Source organism: Calonectris borealis, chromosome 20 (assembly GCF_964195595.1).
Source record: "Calonectris borealis chromosome 20, bCalBor7.hap1.2, whole genome shotgun sequence".
NCBI classification, from domain to species: Eukaryota; Metazoa; Chordata; class Aves; order Procellariiformes; family Procellariidae; genus Calonectris; species Calonectris borealis.
In genome coordinates, this window is record NC_134331.1 from 13,484,705 (window position 1) to 13,504,292 (window position 19,588).

Here is a 19,588-nt window from a genome sequence, read left to right on the forward strand (position 1 = left end):
GGAGACCTGCTCGGGCAAGAGCTCGGGAAGGCAGCGGGATGCTCCAGCGATCACTCGGGCACAGCTGGGGCCAGAAACAGGCAGCGAAAAAGCATTTCCAGGTGACAAAGTCCCTTCTCTTTTACGCCAACTCCTCCGGGAGCTGCTGCTGACCCAGCAGCTCCGTCCCTCGCTGCCACCTCCGTGTCGGGGTGCCTGGGACCAGTCAGCGTGCCCCACAGCCCTGGCACACGCACCCCCACGTAACAAACAATTCGGTGCCAATTCTGCACCCAAAGACACTGTTAATACCCAGCGTTGGCGTTAGCGAACCAGCCAAGCCCCTCCATGTGGTTTTACGGACTGAGGCATCCCACTGCTCCCAGCAGCTGGGGCTCCAGGTGGGACGAGGCTCCCCGAGCAGCCGCGCTCCGGTCCCCGGCACACCCAGCAGCCGCGCTCCGGTCCCCGGCACACCCAGCAGCCGTGCTGTGGTCCCCGGCACACCCAGCGGCCGCGCTCCGGTCCCCGGCACACCCAGCAGCCATGCTCCGGTCCCTGGCACACCCAGCAGCCGTGCTGGGGACCCCGGCACACCCAGCGGCCGCGCTCCGGTCCCCAGCACACCCAGCGGCCACGCTCCGGTCCCCGGCACACCCAGCGGCCACGCTCCGGTCCCCAGCACACCCAGCGGCCACGCTCCGGTCCCTGGCACACCCAGCAGCCGTGCTGGGGTCCCCAGCACACCCAGCGGCCACGCTCCGGTCCCCGGCACACCCAGCGGCCACGCTCCGGTCCCCAGCACACCCAGCGGCCACGCTCCGGTCCCCAGCACACCCAGCAGCCGCGAGCGACGCGAGTTACCGACGGGCCAACAAGAGAGGCTTTTCCCCAGGCAGCACCGAGAGCAGGACTCGGTGCCAGCTGACGGGGCAGGGACATGACAGGTAATACCAGAGCATTACTCAGCCCCATCACCCAAATTTACAGGCTGGCTCGAGATCCAACAAGGTTCCAGACAGATCATTATTTCCCATGACAGCGGCGAAGGTGAGCCAGCCGCCTTTTATTTCAGCTTGGAGAAAAATGCTTCTGCCAGAGGATAATTGGGACTCTCTGCAGCGGGAGGCAGGCGCCGGGCTGCCGAAAGGTGAAGGCTATTTTAAAAGCAGCTGAGCAGAACCGGTGGAGAAAGCTGCCCGGGGAGCTGATGTGCAACGAGCGCTGCCTCGAGAGGCATCTCAAGCCTCTTGGTCTTTAAGCTCGCTTAGATCCCCTATAAAACCAGGTTTTATTTGGTCCTTACAACCCTGGGAAGCGAATCACTGGTGGGTCCTGCTTGCAAATCCCCCGTGCCTCTCCCGGGCCGGCTCCTGCCCACCCAGCGCTCGCAGCAGCCAGGGTCAGCGGCGTGGGAGCCTTTGCCGGGCGATGCTTTGAGACCGAGATGAAAGGTGCCGTAGAAAGGCACAAGGTATTCTTGTTCAGCTCTGCAAAGAGAGGTTTGCGCTGCTTTTATTTATACACATGCTGGCTGCAAGACACAAAAATTACTTAATCAATCCTTCCCCTTGTCTGGTGTCGCAGGCGGGATGGAGGCTGCCTACGCAATTCTGCGCTGAAGATGACAAATTGCTCCAGGATAACGGCAGCGTCTCCAGCTCCGTGGCCGGTCTCACCGCGGTGGGCTCGCGGGCGCGGCCGAAGGGATGTCCAGAGGACACGAGCACCGTGCGGTGTCCCCCCTCCTGGGGCCACGGCGGGGAGATGGCGAGGGGAGCAGGGGGGAGCTGGGGTCTCCCCGGTGCTGTTGCGCAGCTGAAGGAATGGGATTTTCTCCCAAAACCCGGCTGCAAGCCACCGAACCGCGGGGAGGACGGGCTGGAGGTGCCGGGGCCGCGTGGCACAGCTCCAGCCAGCGGCTGGGTCGCGGGGGAGACCTCATGCACTCATCCTGCCATGCCACTCTGCATCAGTCACCTCGAGCCGGGGGGGACAAGCCTGCCAGGGCCTGGGACCTGCGGTGACACCGCCAGGACGGGCTGCCACCCCCCAGCCTCCCTCGCAGCCGGGCCGGGAGCTCTTCCACGCAGGGAAGGGCTGCGAGGGAGGTTCCAGCCCGCGTTTCACGGGATGCAGGAGTCTCACCACCGAGCACTTCCAAGCAACGGGAGGGCCCAGCACCAACCTCACAGCAACACACTCGCAGCCTTGCTCCGGTGAGCAACCCTACAAAAACAAACCAGGTGACCCCAGCCAGCGCTGACGCTGGTATTTCCCTACCGGCAGCAGTGGAAACTCCCCTAACGTGAGGTGAAGGGCACGAAGAAAAGTTAAGGAAGTGAAGACCATGCATGGAAGATGGTTGCTTGGAGCTCCCCTCCTCCCGTGGCTGCAACATCTGGAGCACGTGGCTGCAACATCTGGAGCACGCACAACGTTGCTTTCGCAGCTGCTGAGCTGCCCCCTCTCCCCTCTCCCCCGGCCCCCCTGTGCCCGCCCGCAATTCCTTTCACCTGCAGCACCACGTCCTCCTCCCTGCCCACTCCTTCGAGCCCCGAGCAGCCCCCCCGCCCCGCCGATGCCTCGGTCCCTGGAGGGACGTACAGCTCCGTGCACGGCCCAGCGGGGCGGAGAGCAGCCCGGGCGCTGGGGGGACTCGCTTCAGGCACCTCCGCCGGGCCGGCAGCATTGCCGCGGGGACCAGCATCCGTCCCCGGAGCCCTCCCCGGCCCCATCCTGCCCCGCGCTTCCCAGGGACAGCCTGGGGGCTCTTCCTGGGGGCATCGTGGGTGCAGACCCCGCCATGTCCATCCAACCTAGCCGCTCTCCTTGGGCTTTGTCCTCCCCCAGCTCCGCAGCCACGGCAGGCACCGGCAGCCCCCCTCTGTCCCCCAACACAGCTCTGCCCAATAACTCCCACAGAAGGGCTGGGTGTTGCTTCCCCTTTAATTTACCACTTGTTGGGAGGAGGGTTAAAAAAAAAAATCAATAAATAAAACAACCTTGGATGCTTGAAGAGGATGAAAACCCTGAAACTGCAGTCTGCTGGTGGCTTGTCCCATTGCCAGAGAAGGGGAAGGGTGCCCCCAGCGCCACCACCCCGTCCCAGCACCACCAGGTCCAGGGGGGTTCGGATGTGGTTGGACGATGCTCCTTGAGAAGAAAATGAAACCAAAAGTCAGGACATGGTCATTCACAGTCGACTGGCGGACGAAACAACCCCCGGAGTCCGACACCCCCGGCTCACCCGCCGGGAGGGACCTGTCCCACCTCCCTCGGCTATTGCAGAAGCTTTGAGAAAAAGCCACTCGTTGCACGTTGCGTGTCGCAAACACGGGGGGGACACACCAAGTCACAAGCAGTCCCTGCACAGAGCCACTTGTCCTTTGCGGTAGTCGCGGCAGGGGCAGAGGCGCCGGTACTTGGTGTTGTAGCCCGCGCAGCTGAAGAGCAGCGGCTCCTTCTGGAGGTAGCACTCGTGGACGTTCTCGGCCACCGCTGGGTAAAGGTGGTTCATCTCGTACTCGGTGCTGTCGCAGGTGATGCTGAGCCTGGGAACAAAGACAAAGGGGGGTTCAGGTGAAGAGGCTGCCTGGGGTTTCACTGAAGAGTTTTTAGTGCTGTTCTGTCCTTCCCGGGGAGGTTCCTTCGCTAAGCGTTGGGCCAGATCTTTGCTGGTTGCACCAGGAACCACAGCGCTGCGTTTGGCACCCCTTCGCTGGACATGAATGCTTGTCACCAGCCCAACACACCACGCAGGAAGGTGGTTGCACCCTTGCAACTCAACCCTGCAGCCCAGAGACTACCCCAACCCTTGTGTGGGCCATGGATGGCTCAGGAAATCACGCACAAAAATCCACCCAAATCTTTTATATCCCCCCGCTGACCAACAGGTCTGTCCATGCTCCGTGGGCACCTCCCACAGCAGCTAATGTCCCCTGGAAGGGCACATGAGTTCAACGGATGCCCACGTGTCCCCTGCTAGCTGGGATCAGCCAGCAAAACCAGGGTGGGCATCAGCAATCGCCCCGAGGAGCAGCAGAAATGCCCGGTGCGGATCTCAGCATCCCTCTCCTCCCACCCGTGCCCACGTCTGCAGCTGGAGCGGCAGCGCTGGCATCTCCCTCCCACCAACCCCTGAGCCAGCTCGTTTTAAGGTCTGGAGGGGGGCACGGAGGGGAGAGGGTGAAATCCAAGCCTCAGCTCTAATTTATGACAGGAAAGTGTCAGTGGGACTCTCAGCGCCTGCCTGACCAGCACGACAGCAATGGTAATGCTCGCGTTTTAATTGCCTGCAGAGCAGCACGGAGCCCGGTGGCAGATTTATACTCTATTAAAAACTTCACCGCTGTGTGTTCAAAACGCAGTTTTATAGAGAAAGACATAAAAAAAGAGAGAAAGGGAGAGAGCATGGAGGAGGTGGAGAGGAACGGGGTGGGAGAGAGGAGCAAACGTGCCTGGAAAGGCTATCGTTGCCTTCTGAAGTGTGAAGCTGGTCAAGACCAACACGTGCAAGCAACGGGCTGCTTTGCAGGCAGCGCCCTGCCTACATCGCCTTGGGCACAAAGGCACCTCAATGGGATTTCGGGAGGGAGGACACGAGGAAAATGGGTGCTGGGGATGGGGGGAGCAAAGGGAACATCATCTGGCTGATGGCCCCACAACCACCTCGCTGAGAAGGTCACAACTCACTGGAGAAACACCTCCTTCTTGTTGAGGAACCTGAAGAAGGTGGGCTCGCAGACCAGCCCGCGCTGCCGGCACGTCTCGGTGCAGGCGTGCCGGGTCTCCGACACCCACACCTGCAGCGAGTCCACCGGTGGCCAGGCGCGGGGGTCCCGGCTGGCGCTGGGGGACCACACCAGGTGAGTGGCATTGGGGGACAGGGCCAGTGGGCTCGGAGGGCTTTGCATAGCAGGACTCTTGGCCTTGGGAGGCAGAGGAGGAGACGACGTGGTACAGAAATCCTAGTGGGAGAGAAGACAATGGGTCAGTGCCGAGAGGGACAGGGCGAGACATTGGGGATGGGGAAGGGAGACTGCTGGTGGGACAGGAGGACACTTGGGCTGCTGAGTTTGCTCCTCAGGTTGAGGTCACCTGCATGCGTAGATGGCATCTCCTGCTGTGGGAGATGAAGGCACCAGCCTCCTCTTCTCCCAGTGCTGCCTTATTCTCTGCAGCAGAAAGGCCTTGACCCAGCCTCAGCACCCCCATCCACCCTCCACCAACCCCCCAGCGTCTTTGGTTCAAGAGAAATCTCCCCAGCCCCCATCTCCTGGTGCTCTCTGCAATTAGGCCAGTGGCTGCACAGGGCTGGGACCTGGGGTCCCTCGGGGAGTGCGCTGGGTCAGCGGCCGCTTGCCCAGAGGAACAGGAACGGACCCATGGGATGGTTGGCCAGGAGGACAGGGATGTTCCCCCAGGGAGGACCGGGATGGTTCCCCCAGGGAGGACCGGGATGTTCCCCCAGGGAGGACCGGGATGGTTCCCCCAGGGAGGACCGGGATGTTCCCCCAGGGAGGACAGGGATGTTCCCCCAGGGAGGACAGGGATGGTTCCCCCAGGGAGGACAGGGATGCTCCCCCAGGGAGGACCGGGATGGTTCCCAACCTGGTGCTGAATGTAGGCGTGGATCCGCTCCAGCATCCCCTCGCAGGTGTACTCATAAGGCAGGTAAGGGTCCACCTGTGAAGGGGGAAGAGCAGAGCGCAGGCAGCAAGCGGGGAGGGGACAGCCTTGCCCTCCCCCTGGGTGACAGCAGTGCCCCGGGCCATGGCTCTCCCCACGGCCGTGTCTGTCCACCAAAGTGGGCAGGGCAGAAAACTGGGACTGGAAAAACTTCACAAGCAGGTGAAAACTTCACAAGAGGGTGAAGGATTAATTTGGGTTCAACCCATGTTTTGGTGAAAATGAAGTCCCCCTGTTCCATTTTAGTCTCGCTTTTCTTCATTTTTGGTAAGTTATGAAACAAAATCAGTTTTCATGCAATCGGTCACTTCCAGTTAAAGTATGAACTGTTTCAGCCCAAGAAACACTGCAGCCACGGGCAAGGTGGGGAGTAATTTTAAGATAGAGAGGAGGAGGACTGGTAAAGATGCCAAGCTAATCCAGAGCCAGAGCAGCGCGGTGGTGCCGGGGGTCTGGTCCAGCATCCCCTGATCCTCCACCCCCGTGTGCTCCGACCTGGGCACGGCTCTGCCCGCTCAGAGAGGAAGGTCCAGGCTTCGCTGCCCCGGCGCTACGACCCACCAAACCCCCGGCCGGTGAAGAGCCCAGGGCTGGGACTGGCTGTGCACAATATAGGGAAAAAAAGAAAAAATCTCTCTTTTCCCACTGCCACTTCTCTCGCTGCCCAGCGCGGGTGGCTGTGATGGGTGGAAGCCGGTGTTCCTCCCAGCCTCCGAGGCCCGGTGCCCCCCGCTGCCGCCGGCACAGGCTGGGACGGGGCAGGGAGGCAACAGCCGGCGGCACACCGGGACGGAGCAAACGGTGATGCCGGCACTGTCGCTGCACCCCCAATTGATACCTGCTATTTATATGGAGCCGGCAGTGCTTAAACCACAGGTGTATTTTTAGCGTGGGTTACGAAACGCTGCCGGTCCTCGGGAGACTTCTGCCTGCGCTCACTTCCCGACATCGCATCTCCCTGTCCCGAGAGCCACCCTCGGGTCCTGGCGTGGGGAACCCCCTCCTCCGCACAGCGGCTCAGCAGCATCCCCCAAACCAGCACGTCCCTGGCACGGCGGCGGCACAGGTCCCAGGGCGAGCAGGCAGAAGCAGGCAGCCAGGCTCCAGAACAAATTATTTTTTAAGGAACTTTCTGCCCTGGGAAGACAGATTTTTCCACACTCGCTTATTTTTCCAGAGAGATGTTACATGAGCCCCAGGACATCGGTGCATGGAAGGGGCTGGTCCTGGGACCCCCTTTTCCCCCGTGCATCTCTGCATCTTCATGCAAAAGAAGGATTATAAGCAAAAACACCCCAAAGATAATTCATCCAGAAAACACTGTTTCTTCTATTTTCTGAGCTCTGCACCTCCAAAACAGCTATCTCCTTCTGAAGTACCTGTCAAACCCAAGCTCAAAGGCTCAGTCTGCTGAGAAGATCCCTCTAAGCATCTCCCTGCCATAAATATCCCACCTGAGATCTCAGCAGGGCTGGAAATCACAGCTGCTCCGTCTAATTACAGATATGCACGCTAATCAGGGCTGACACGATGGCAGGCACTGATCCTGCCTCGGAACTGCTGGGGGCAGAGTCCTCCACAAAGCAGAACTGCCCCTCTCAGTCACCCAAAGCCCGAGCCGGGCTGGGCGCTGCCTGGCACCCATTCGGGGGAGACAAACCACCCCTCCTCAGCATCACCAACCCCCAGTCTCGTCTTACCGCTGGCCGCAATGCTGGGGGGCTTTCCCCGGACCCCGTGAGGCCAGGCACGGCGCAGGCGTAATCCTGTGAAACAGCCTCTTCCCCCAGCGCGCCGCCCTGCCGCGGCGGGACGCAGCACCTCCCCGCGCTGCAGCGGAGCCGGAGGCGATGCTCCGGGCGCAGTCCCACCTGCCCGAGGGTCCCGGGAGCCCTCTCGGGTCCGAGGGCGTCGGGAGGCCGTGGCCGGAGCCCGCTGCAGCCCCGGCTCCTCCGCCCGACCCCCCCGGCCCCTCCCTCCCCAAGGGCTCTCGCTCCCCCCCTGCTCCCCTCTCCCGCTCTCATTAGGATTCAGCTCGTGCCCCCAGGACTGATAGAAAATGCCAATTTCAGGAAGATAATTGTTTAATTAAAACCTGACAGGCTTGGCCTCCTCTTGACAGCCACATCGTTAATGCCGCCCCCCGTGCCGGGAGTCAGGCTCTCCCTGGAGACCCGGCAGGGAGGAGGAGGGGGGCTCCGAGGCGGGGACCACCGCATCCCACTGCCCGCCGGAGCGATGCACGGGATGCCACGGGCGGGAGCAGGGGGTCGGTGAAGATGGACTTTGCCATCCGTTCCCCCAGGCATCGGCCAGCGCACAGGCACCGCACAGCGCTGCAGACCGGGATGCAAACAGCCAGCCCCAGTGCTCTCCATCAGCCAAATGGGGAGTTACTGGTGCCCCACGGGGATACCGCAGCAAGAGCCCTGGTTTCATAGTCTTCAGCAGGAATCCCAGAGCTGAAGAGAGCAATAAGCCTCCCTTGCTCAAAAGGAAAAGAAAGGAAAAAAAAATCCAAACGTCATCAGACAAATAAGTAGAAAAATAATGCAATTCTCTGCCGGCACGTCACAGCAGGCTGGGAACACTTTAACCAGCTATTTTCGCTGTGATGTTTAATACACCGCTCTTTCAAGCCTAGTCTGAGATGTATAATTTTCCATTATATTCCTGTATGTTTGACTGTAATATAATGAAGCCTTCTCCCTTCGCTACACCAGAATATTGGGTCCATTAAATTGCTTGTGTGAGGACTATTTCTGACAATGGAAAAAGCTGGAGGCCAAGAAAATGGTGGTGCCTGCAAACCTCTCTCCTTCTCCAGCCTCTAACCTCCGGCTAATGGCCATAATCCATCACCGGGACAATCCTCCCGGCATCACCCTTCCCTGGGGGACACAATTTGTCTCTTGGCCCCGTGGGACTGCGCCGGGATTTGATCTCTGGGGTAGAGGGGTTTGGTGCTTCCATGATTTCAATTTTCCTTATATATAGGTTGGGGATGTGAACCATCAGGGAAACTCAAAAGGGGGGATGCTCCAAGGGGGGATGAATGGCAGAGGCACGGCTTGCGAAAACCTTCCCCAGCAGTTGCAGGGTGACCTGGAGCGGGTGCCTCCTCCAAAAGGACGAGGGAGGGGAGCACAAGGGCTTTTTTCCTTGGGAAAAACCCCCATATTGCAAACCCAAGCCATGTCCAAGCCACGATTCAGATCCCTCTCGAGAAGGAAGAAGTTTCTTTCAAGCAAATCTAGGTTGGCGAAGGACGCCGGCTGCTTCTCAACTCCTGTATTTGCACAAATACGGCAGCCGGCCCCGCCAGCAGACCCGCCAGCTCCGAAAGACCGAAGGACGCTGTGCCAGCCCGGCGGGGCCGGGGCAGGGCTGTAGGGGCCAGGGTGGCACACCCTGCCCCGAGCTGCCGTTCCGGGTCTGGCACGTAGGTGGGGACGGCTGCACCGCCGCGCCGGCCGCGCCCCGGCATGTTGCTGAAGCACCAGAAATCCCCCCGACCACGATGCTGTAAGCCAGGGCGAGCTTGTTTGTCAGCTTGACCCTGTCAGAATTACCACCAGGTTCATGAAACCAGCTCCCACAGCCCTTGAGGGGTCCCAGCACCCAGCGCCCTGGTTCCCAGCGCCCTGGTTCCCAGCGCCCTGGTTCCCAGCGCCCGGCACGGCATGGCTGCCGCCGGGAAAAGCTGATGGCAGAGGCAGAGCAAAGGAGACATTTCTCAGCTTCCCACAACATCCCATATCCCAAAAATGTTTAACTGAGTTTTGCCTGGAAGATACAAAACTAAAGCTGTGGGATAAGTGATTTTTCAGTCATACAACACCAAAAAAAAAAGAAAAAGAATATCCGTTTCAGGTCAGTTTTCAATTTCCAACGTTTCCACCCATGAAGGAGGAGAAAAATCCCGTGTTTCAGGTTCGGCAATCTGTCTGGGTTGGTGAAGCAAAGGGAAATGCATCATTTTGGAAACAAGCCTCCCTTCCAATAAACTGGCAGGGTATTTTCAAACAAAGGCAGGCAGATGGGAAGCAAAAACATATTATTTCATTCCAGTAATGTTGAAATGAAATGTTTTGACTGCAAAAATAGATTGATGGTGGTTATTCTGAAACACAGACAAATTTGTTAGATATTCTGGTAACAAAACACCCCATTTTGCCTTTGGGGAAAAAAAGGAGTCGGTAAAATAGTTTCTCCGAGCTCCGGTACCTGGGAACAGCAACACCAAACTGCCCGGGCACCGGCTTTCTGCCGCCCCTCCTGCTAACGCCCTTCTTTTCGACTCCTGCTGCAACAAACAGTATTTTAAAGACAAGATACCAAGGGATCCCTGAAGCCAAAGCCCATAGTGAGGCTCTGAAACCTGTAAGGGAGGTCAATTTTTAGGCTTAATTGCCTGGACAGCATCTCTAATAAAGCAGACCTTTCTATTTAAAAGACAAAAAGAGAAAAAAAGGGGGGGAGAAAAAGGAAGTTGCTGTAAGTTATTCACACGCACTCCCTGCTCTGCTTCGGGAGGATTTATACATCGTCTTTACAAAAATCCCAGCTGTGGGATTAACCCAGCGCGCTTCGTGGCGGGAAGGAATAACTTCTCCCCGGAGCGACTGCACGCCTTCAGTGCAAGCGGGACGTCGGCGCCTGCTTTTATTCATTTGAGGCAAATTCAGGACTTCGACCCCCAGCAGTCGAGGGAAGTTGCAGCGGCTGGGCTGCTTCGCGGGAGGGGACCTCGGGGTGCAGGTCCCTGGTCCCGCAGAGACGGGTGCCAGCTTTAGCTGCCCCGTGGTCCCATAGGAGACAGAGTTTATCCAACTACACGCAGCGTCACGCCGGGATGGACAACGGAGAGCAGCCGCCCTGGGATGCCTGGCCGGGGCAGCCCGCCGCCGTGCCGGGGATACAGGCACCCTTGTTCAGCCCCGCTCCCCTGCCCTCCGCCAGCTGTTCGGCAGCTGAAGAAATGTGAACGAAGGGAGGGCGGCAGGACGCGGGGTGGCTGCCCCGCAGCTGCGTTTCCATGAGGAGCGGGAACAGGGAGGAAAGCGGAGACGGGAGCTCGTCTGTGGGCAAACAGGGATCGGCACGGCAGCGGCACGCTCCGGGTGAGCGCCCGGTGCCGGAGAGAGCAGGTCTCCACACCAGCTCCTCCTGCCCCGTGCCCATCACACCATCAAATCCTTTCCTAAAATCCTTTTTTCTTTTCTTTTTTTAACCAGAATTATCATTAAGCATCTAAATGACTTGGTGCACGTCCAGTTGACATTGCAGCACAACACAGCTGCTCAGGAGCCAGCAGAGCCCTTTCCCCCCTTAATTCTCCAATCATTTTTTAATTATTTTAATAGCACAGCAGCACCAGGCTTCACTATTTTCTTTCTCCTTTCTGGAAAAACTGAAAATTTCCTTCTCTCTCCTGAAACCGAGACCAGCAGCTCCCGGCCGCCCGCCCACAGCATTGCCTTCGCTTCGGGGCCGTCTCTCCAGCCCAGATGGTGGAGGGTCAAGCGCTGACAGCTGGCCTGGCAGCACAGCAGCAGGCATGTAATTATTTTTAATTTAATTTTAATCGAGATACCGGAACGTATGTGAAAAACAACAACTGTTTTCGTAAGTCGGGTTTGTTCAGTCTTTGCAAACTCGTAGAGAAAATCAGCGCGAGGTGAAGAGCTGCGGCAATCGCCCACGATAAGGTGCGAGACCCGGGCAGACGGCCCAGCTACATCAGCTGAATAAAGTCCCCAGACTGCCACAGACACTCGCCTCTGCAGCCTCCAACGTGGGGAAAAGCAAAGATGACACCTCTGCGGCCAGCATCACCCCTGTCCCCCCCAAAATCCCACCCGGCACCGCGAACCCCGGACCCCCGCAGCCCGGCGCAGAGCCCTGGTTTCACAGCACATCGCTGTCCTCACGAGGGGCCGGCTCACCCCGAGCGAACCAAACCGCAAGCAAAACGGAGATCAGCACTTTTCTTCCCTCCCGGAAAATTGACTTTAATAATCTGGACAACTTGGAAGGCTCCTGCCACAGGGCAGGAGGTAAATATTCACGAGCGAGCGTTTCCAGGGCAGGCACAGCCGCAGCGCTGCCTTCCCAGGGGCCCCGCATCACCCCCCCCTTCCCTTCACCCTTCACAGAGGCAGCTCCTGGGGCTATTCCTATTGATCTGCTCGATCCAGATGATAATGATGAACAGGGGAACGGGGGAACGGCGGGTGCAGAGGTCGGTCTCTCAGGGCACTTGCAGGGAGATGCTCTCCGGGTTTATCTTTGCTTCACAACAGGTCCCAGCACTGCCACGCATCTCCAGCAACCTCAGCCTCCTGCTCCCAAACCTCATCTCCCTTATCTCAGCTCCCCCTTGCTCCGGCTCTGCCCGGAGGATTCCCAGGGGATCCCTCAAAGGCGCGGCGCTGCCCTGGGGAAACACCTAGGACGCTCGGTACCAAAGCAAGGCGAGAGCACGAGTCCCCCTGAGGCTGCAGAAGAGGATTTCTGCTCTGCACGTGCAAATAATTTCCGAGGGGAAGCAAGGAAGGAAAAGCAATTAACGCTCCAAAGGGAGAGCCAGGCACCAGCAAGCCTGCCGATACCTGTCCCCGCAAACCCAGCAGCGGGGAGATCGCCCAGCCACCGCCTCCGAGCCCTACCTGGGTCCTCATGATGGTTTTGATAGCAGCTTCAAACTCCTCGGAGTTATTGTAGTCGACAGTCCACACATGCGGCTTCCCGATGAAGTCTTCGGCATATGGGTGTTGGGAGGACACCTAAAACACAGCAGCGTGAGCTGGTTTTTGCAATCCCTGCCAGAACTGCTGCTGTCTGCCACTCACAGCCGCGACAGCAGAGGAGCAGCAGGCTCAGGCACAGACACGTTGGGTTTTAAACCATTGCACGTGGAGATGTGCTGGAAAAAGGAGGTTTTCTCTGAACGCAGCTGCCCCCTGACATCAGGCTGACGGTCTAAAATTCCCGCTGGGTTGGGATGCCCCATTCCCACCAACACTGAAATCGCCTCCACAGCCCTGAGTATCTCCAACTCCGCAATAGGGGTAAAACCTGACCTTGACCTGAACCTTTTGTGGGCCTGCAATGGCAAAAATAGACCGAAACAGCAAACCCCTGGCAAGGCACCGTGTCTCTCGGGTTTGCCAGCTCCACAAACAAGGCAGAGAGAAAATCCATCACCACCGACGGCCAGGGAAGTCTGGCACCGGGAGAAAGCAGTGCTGGAAGCTGCATCGCCCCGATGCCACAGGCAGCCCCGTGCACCGGTACCCCGCAGCCACCTGCCTCTCACCAGGCAATTTTGGGGGATACACCTCTTTTGTTTCAGCCCCTGAGCTGCCTTTTCAGCCCCACGCTGCTGCAAGGCAGCCAGAGCCCCAGGTCTGCTCTCGGGAAGGGAAGAGAGAGGATGCTGAGCAGAGGAGGTGTTTCGGGGGCACCACGAAGTGCTGCGGAGGGGCCTGAAAACCTGCCAGCTGGAGGAGGAGAGCAGCGCGTGCTCTCTAGTTTATTCTCCAGCTTGCTGCCCTTTCCCATTTTTTGCCGACAGATTGATACCTCCTCCCCCTCCGGTGTATAAACACCCTGGGGCGTTTCACAGCCCTCACCCCCGGCTGCCCTCGGGCTGAAGCACAACCACAGCACCCACCCGCGATGGGTGCCAACGCCGGCAGCTGTTAGGGAGGTGCATCAACAGCCCCAGGGGTGCAGGACAGCCCCACCCCCCAAACCCACGATGGGTGCCGCTGAGCCGGGCTGCGGCAGGGCTGAGCCGCACGGCCCCCCGACAAAGCCCTTCTCGGCAGGAGCGAGCGTTGCACTGCATTATCCGCTTTATTAATAATAAAAGAGGCAATTTTCTCAGCCCTTTAACTTTTAAAGAGTTCCTGCTTCACTTAGATTGAATTCCCAGTGACGGGCAAGCCTGGGAGGGATTTCGTACCCCTGGAACACTGCGTAGGTCCCGGCATCCCTCTGGGTGTACAGGAGGATGAACAGGGGAGCATCACCCCCGCTTTGGGAGCGGGGTACGGGGTGTGCGTGGATCTGTGCTGATGGGGAAGGAGCCGGGGTCTGTGGTCTGCAGAAGTCTCCTGCACCACCTTCTCCTTCGCAACCCCAAACCCACGGCAGGGCCCCTTGCATCCAAGCGCTCCGGATGGAGACAATGCGAGGATGGGAGAGGGGACCCCACCTGCAGGTACCCGCGCTTCTACATTTGGAGGAAATCTCGCCAAAAAAAAAATCTCAGTTTAGCAGCTGCTCTTCCCTGGGCCGGCCCGAACCCCGGCGTAAAGGGGGTGGCTCCATCTACCCCGTCCGCTCGCTCCGCCAGACTCGCCTCTCTCGACGTCGGCTTCCCGCGGAAGAACTCGTGGTTGAGGGAGCTGTGCGGGGGGTTGAAACGCGCCTGCAGGAAAACGCAGCCGTTGGCGATCGCCTCCAGCGGGGCAGGACCCTCGTAGGGGAACCCAAAGCCAATGAAGAGCTGCAAGGGAGCAAACCCATGTGCTGGTGAGCGACCACGGCCAACCCCATAGGAAAGTCTCCCGAATAACCCGCCAGCATCCCTCTCTGCCGCTCTGGTCCTGCACACCAAGCCTCGAAAGGCTCCTCCATTTAACCCCATAGCTTAAACATGCTAAAAACTCCCCCTGCTCCACGGCTCACAGCCCACTTGTGCAAAGCAATGGGGTGTTCAGGAGCTGCAAGTTCCCCCGTGGTGCCTACAACCATCATATTGGTCCCGTATGGAGAAATACTGGTTTGCCCAAGCCATTCGGGCTGGAGAACCAGCAGCATTTCCCCCGACACTGGCTGAAGGAGACCGGGACGTGCCTGCACCCTGCACACTCACTCTGAGAATCCCATTTATTTTTATCCCAGCCGTGGGGAAGAAAAAGACCCACCCACTTAGCAATAAATGAATTAATCAGGAAATTTTGTGCTCCGTCTGCGGATAGTCTGCAAGGAGAAAGTCATCAGACACATCTTGATTTGAAACGATGTGCTCTGCTCGCCTCCCGGCTAATTAGCCCTGCTGATAGCGCCTGCAGCCTGGGAGGAGCGCGGATAACGGCCTCTCCCCCCCGCCCCTCCTTTAATTAGGTTTTATTTCTCAAGGCAACTGAGCCCTCGCTGCTGGCTGGTTAACGGGGGACGGCAAGCGGGGTCCCGCGGACGCCCCGGCTGGCTCTCGCCCACCTTCGCCTTCCTCAGCAGCTGCTGAAACTCGTGCTGCGGCAGCAGCCCGTGGTTCTTCACGAACGCCGGGACCTCGGGCGGCCGCTGCGTCTCGTAATAAACCGTGCCGTGGATCTCCATGTACTTGTTGAGGATGGCCAGGAACTTCTCCTTGCCCTGGGCAGGAAGGCAGAGGAGTGAACTGCACCAGAAGATGGGGCTGTCCCCCCCACGGTCATAGGGGGAGATTTAACTCTCAAACCGCTGTTCTGGACCACCCGCCATGCTTCAGCCCAACCCACAGCAGTGCAAAACCCGCAGCCTCCCCTCCGCATCCCTTGGACACACGTCCTGGACCACCCCAGGCTCCCAGCGAGCTGCAGGACCCAGCACCCTGCACATCGGCACCTCGAGCCCCTGCCTTCCCTGCCACCCCGCGGGCGACTGCCACTCTGGAGCTGCCGAGTTAAAGGTTTCAGGGGATTCAGGGGGAAGTTTGCAAAGCCCAGAGCTTGCTAATGGCCTCTTATTCCAAGTGACAAGTCCCCAGGATTTTCTCACTCAGGTTTAATCCTGTTTTACTACCTGGAAAAATCAAGGGGGCCATCAGTTTTCTTCTTTCGGAGGCTTTCCTCCTTTTGCTCTCCAAAGCAGCCTTCCATTTTAACAATTTCTCTACTGCAGATTTTTTTGCTTGGAAAAACCACACAGGGACCATCCTTTGGATGCTGTATTTTCAGCTTGTTCCAGTGCTGCAATAGGCCCCGAAACAGCAGAGATTGGGAGGCAATAAGGAGGTATAAATGGGGAATTTGAGAAAACTCCTTATGTTGCCTTAAAGCCTCTCTGAACGCTGTATTTCTGCCCTCAGCTGTGTGACCCTGGACTTCTCTATGGCTAAAACCAAGCACTTTTGGTGGGATGAGGCTGCAGGGTGAAATCCTGGCCACGGTGCCACTAACACCCAAATCAGCACCGTTTTGATAGCGATTCTCTAAAGCAAAGGGCTTGGGGAGATGGGAGTGAAACACAGCTTATAGTCCCTGGGCAGCACCGGGCACCACCGAGCACCATCGGGGGGGACCGATCCCCAAAGGCCCCTGCTCGGTGCGGGGGCTGGCATGGGAGACCCCCTCCACCGCCCCATCCGAGCGCCACGAGCCGCTTCGACCCCTGGAAGCTGGGCAGCAGCCTGATGAAAACAGCCTTTCCCAGCTTATTAAAACTTCGGCTCCTGTTGCAAGCCAGAGGCGAGAAGTGCAGAGGGGTAGGAAATGAGAAATTATGGGGAGGTAGGTTTAATGAAATGTTTCTAAATGTCAAAAAGATCCTGCTCTGGAGACAGCGCTTGGTCCAAGGCTTGTAAATAAGCACCCAGCTCCAGAAGATGGAGGTGCTCTTTTCCTTCCTAGACCTCAAAATCACTCAAAATAAGGAAAAGCTCCTCTTCCCCCTTATTTTATTACACGGAGTGGCACAAGAGGCGAAGCAACGCCCAGGCAGCCTGGCCTCGAGGAACAGCCACCAGCAAGAACCAGCCCCAGCCCCTTCACCCAGTAATAAATTACCCCAAGCAGTTTATGGGAAACTGATGTTGTTTGTGAATTCTGGCTAAAAGGAGCAAATGTTCATAGCACTAAGGGTGGAGGGAAATGGCTGTTCTGAGGTTTTAACCCTCTTTAGTGCCTTCCCAAATTAACCTAAGCTTAAATGAAGCTTCTGGATAAGAAAGGGCGAGGGAATGGTAGAAAAAGAAGACAAGATGTTACGGTTCCCCTAAAATGAGATTTAGCAGGTTTCAGTAGGTTTTTTGGGCGAGCTAGGCGGATGCTGGGGGGATTTGCTCTCTGACGTGGGAGGCGATGGAAAAGCCACAAGCACCGGCGGCGAGGAGACGGCGTGGCCGGACCCCGGCCCACCGCAGGCGTCCCTGTGAGGGCAGCGCCGCTACCCAGGAGAGGTGGGGACGGGGAGGAGAGACAGCCCCCGGCTGCATCAACCCGCATCGACCCCGGCAGCTCGGCAGGACCGCGCCAGCGAGGAGGCACAGCCGACTCAGGCAAAACCTTTTCTCCCACGAGAAGACGCGCAGAGGCAAAGCCCAGCAGCAGCTGGTGCGGTACAGTACCTGCAACTGGAACAGCCCCAGGCGGTGCACAAAGGGAAAGAAAATAGAAACAAATCAAGAGACAGTGAGAATTAGCTCCTTTTTTTAAGCCCTGGAAGGAAAAGCAGCTGGCTAGCTCTGGATAAGAGAGGGGAGTACACACGTCCCCTGGCCGCTCTAGGAGATGGAGGGGAGAGGTTCCGGGGGGCTGGGGGCGTTGCTGGTCTTTTCGCTCACTGGCAGAGCAGGTTGGGGCTGGGGGAAGAGCGCGAAGGGTTTAACCCCGCGTCTGCTGGCCTAGCGGTGGCCTCAGCCAGGATGCACCAAATGTGGCTCAGTGTGGGGTCCCAGCAAGGACCAGCACCGGCCACCGCCGAGGGTGGAGCAAGAGCCCCCGCGCCGCTGCCCACCCCTCTGCCCCGGGCGTTACAGGCACGGGAGGGCAGGGGGACAGCACAACCCCCTTTCACAGGGTACTTGAGGGCAGAGACAAACCATCCCCATCGTCACACAGGAAATCACCTAACGGCAATCCTTGTCATTAACAGATAAAACCATTGATACGAAATCCTCATCTGAGCAGCCTGTTGGGAGGAAGCATCGCCTAGAGCAAGGAGCAGGGGACGGGGTCTCGCCAGCCTCTGCCTGGTTTGCTCGGAGGCGCTGGACGTGTCACACCACTGCAGCAGCCTCGGCTTCCCCGCTACAAATGGGACAAGGATGCTCTCTACAAACACACCGAGATCTGTGTCTCAAAAGCTCGGGGCCAGAGCCAGAGCTGCTGCTACCCCCCGCTCTGCCTGCGAGGGCCCCTGCCCGCCCGGCTGCTCCCCGCAGCGCCGAGGACACCCACCTTCCAGATGCTGGCCTCCTTCCCGTACACCACCGCCATGCTGCTCACTTTGTTGGACTTGATGAATTGCCTCTCCGTCTTGTTGAGCTCCTCCGACACGAAGCCCATGAAGGAGTTGTCGGGGGTGTGAGCTGTGGACGCCGAGGGGAGAAGACACGTGGCTGGACAGATGTTTTCTGGGACCTCATCAGGGTTGGGGACGCAGCCCCACGGCAGCACGGGGGCTGAGGTGAGCCCGGCTCCAGAGCCTTGCTGGAGCTTGGAGGAAAAATGGCACGAATCCCCATCCAAGCAGCTCATAAAATACAGGGTTTGGAGCTCGCTCGAGCGACTCTTTAGAAAGTAAGGCATTTTTAGGGCTGCCAAATGGGCTTTATCCAGCCAGGATAAAGCAACGTTTGAGTCACCCAGCGCCCAACGGGTCACCGGGCTCCTTTCAGACAAGCCCATCTCCTTTCCGTGCCACAGGCAAGTCTGAACCACTGAGCTGCCTCTCGCCTCTAGAACCCCAGCTGAAATAAAACCAGGTTTTGCAGCCAAAACCACCTTGCAGTTCCCTCCCAGGAGCTGCAAGCTCCTGGCTGTGCCCTGTGTGCTGGAGCCAGGCGCCCACCACGGAGGAAGGAGCCAGGTCTCTCTCTGGTGCATTTCTACAGCCCAAGAGATGGCCAAGCAGATTCGGGAGCTCCTTGCAGGCAGTGGGCAGGCAGGGGGAAGCAGGAGCGGAGCCGGGGAGGACGGCATTGCCCGTGCATCACCTCCTAAAGGAGGCGAGCCCCCAAAACCGCCCCGCCGAGCCCCCGTCCCCCACTTACGGAACATGGTCATGAACTGGGTGGGCTGCAGGTTCCAGTAGCCCCAGTTGGTGCGGTAGCCACGCAGCGTGGCATACTCCTCGTGGTTGTAAGCCGGCTCCGTCCCAAAAGTATCGATGACCCGGACGCGGCACCTGGGAGAGGAGACAGAACCGCGGTCACACCTCGAGGACCTCGGTTCGAGAAAGTCCCACTGCCAGGGACATCTGGTGTCCCCAGGCAGCTCGTCCCTGGTCTGCTCCCCGAGCAGAGGGTGCAGGAACATCCCGAGCAGCCCTTCCCAACCCCTGCTCCCTCCTGTAATGAGCAATTTCCCCTTGCAGGGCTTTCATCTCCCTGACGTTTATGAGAATGATGTATCTCCTGAAGACTTGTTAATGCTTTTCCCAATATTCTGGGAATGCTGAGGCAGGCATTACCAGCACAAGACCGAGGAGAGAAGGGCAGCATCAAGCAAGAGAAGAGCAAAACAAGCTGAATGCGAGAGCAAATGCATTTATAATAAAAGCAATAACACCGCTTGTCATTTTTCTCTCTAATAAAATTGTGTAGGGTAGTGGAGGAGATGGGAGAAAACATAATAAATAGCAGGACTATCAGCACTAAATTAAATCGCATATTTTCCTGGCTGGTGATGTACCAGGGGATGATGACATTTGTCTTGACGCCGAAGGAGCCAGGGATGGGGCTCTGCTTCTTGCAAATCGAAAAGCCTCCCGCTTCCCCCCGTGGTGTGGGCACCCCCGTCTGCAGGCTGCAGGCACGGTACTTGGAAGCACACAGGCACCGCAGGCACACGCAGGAGGTTTTTCCCAATTCGGTCTCTTCTAACAAGGTTTTATCTTAAACATGTGAGGCTCCGGAGCGAGCAGACCTCCTCGTGCCGTGGCAGCGGGGGACACAGCACGGCAGCAGCTGGCAGAGCCAGGC

General features: G+C 58.4%; 1 protein-coding gene across 1 annotated transcript in view; it reads right to left on the bottom strand.

The window, feature by feature from the left end:
- Positions 1-2,712: 2,712 nt before the first annotated feature.
- MGAT5B (alpha-1,6-mannosylglycoprotein 6-beta-N-acetylglucosaminyltransferase B) overlaps positions 2,713-19,588 on the bottom strand; it is a 69,822-nt gene continuing 52,946 nt past the window's right edge. Inside the window, exons 10-17 of the mRNA XM_075170115.1 lie at positions 18,659-18,792; positions 17,844-17,974; positions 14,905-15,060; positions 14,042-14,188; positions 12,342-12,458; positions 5,593-5,667; positions 4,675-4,949; positions 2,713-3,533 (exon numbers count right to left, since the gene is read on the bottom strand). Of these exons, the coding sequence (XP_075026216.1) occupies positions 3,335-3,533; positions 4,675-4,949; positions 5,593-5,667; positions 12,342-12,458; positions 14,042-14,188; positions 14,905-15,060; positions 17,844-17,974; positions 18,659-18,792 (1,234 nt within the window). The 3' untranslated portion in view covers positions 2,713-3,334. The remainder of the gene's footprint in view (positions 3,534-4,674; positions 4,950-5,592; positions 5,668-12,341; positions 12,459-14,041; positions 14,189-14,904; positions 15,061-17,843; positions 17,975-18,658; positions 18,793-19,588) is intronic.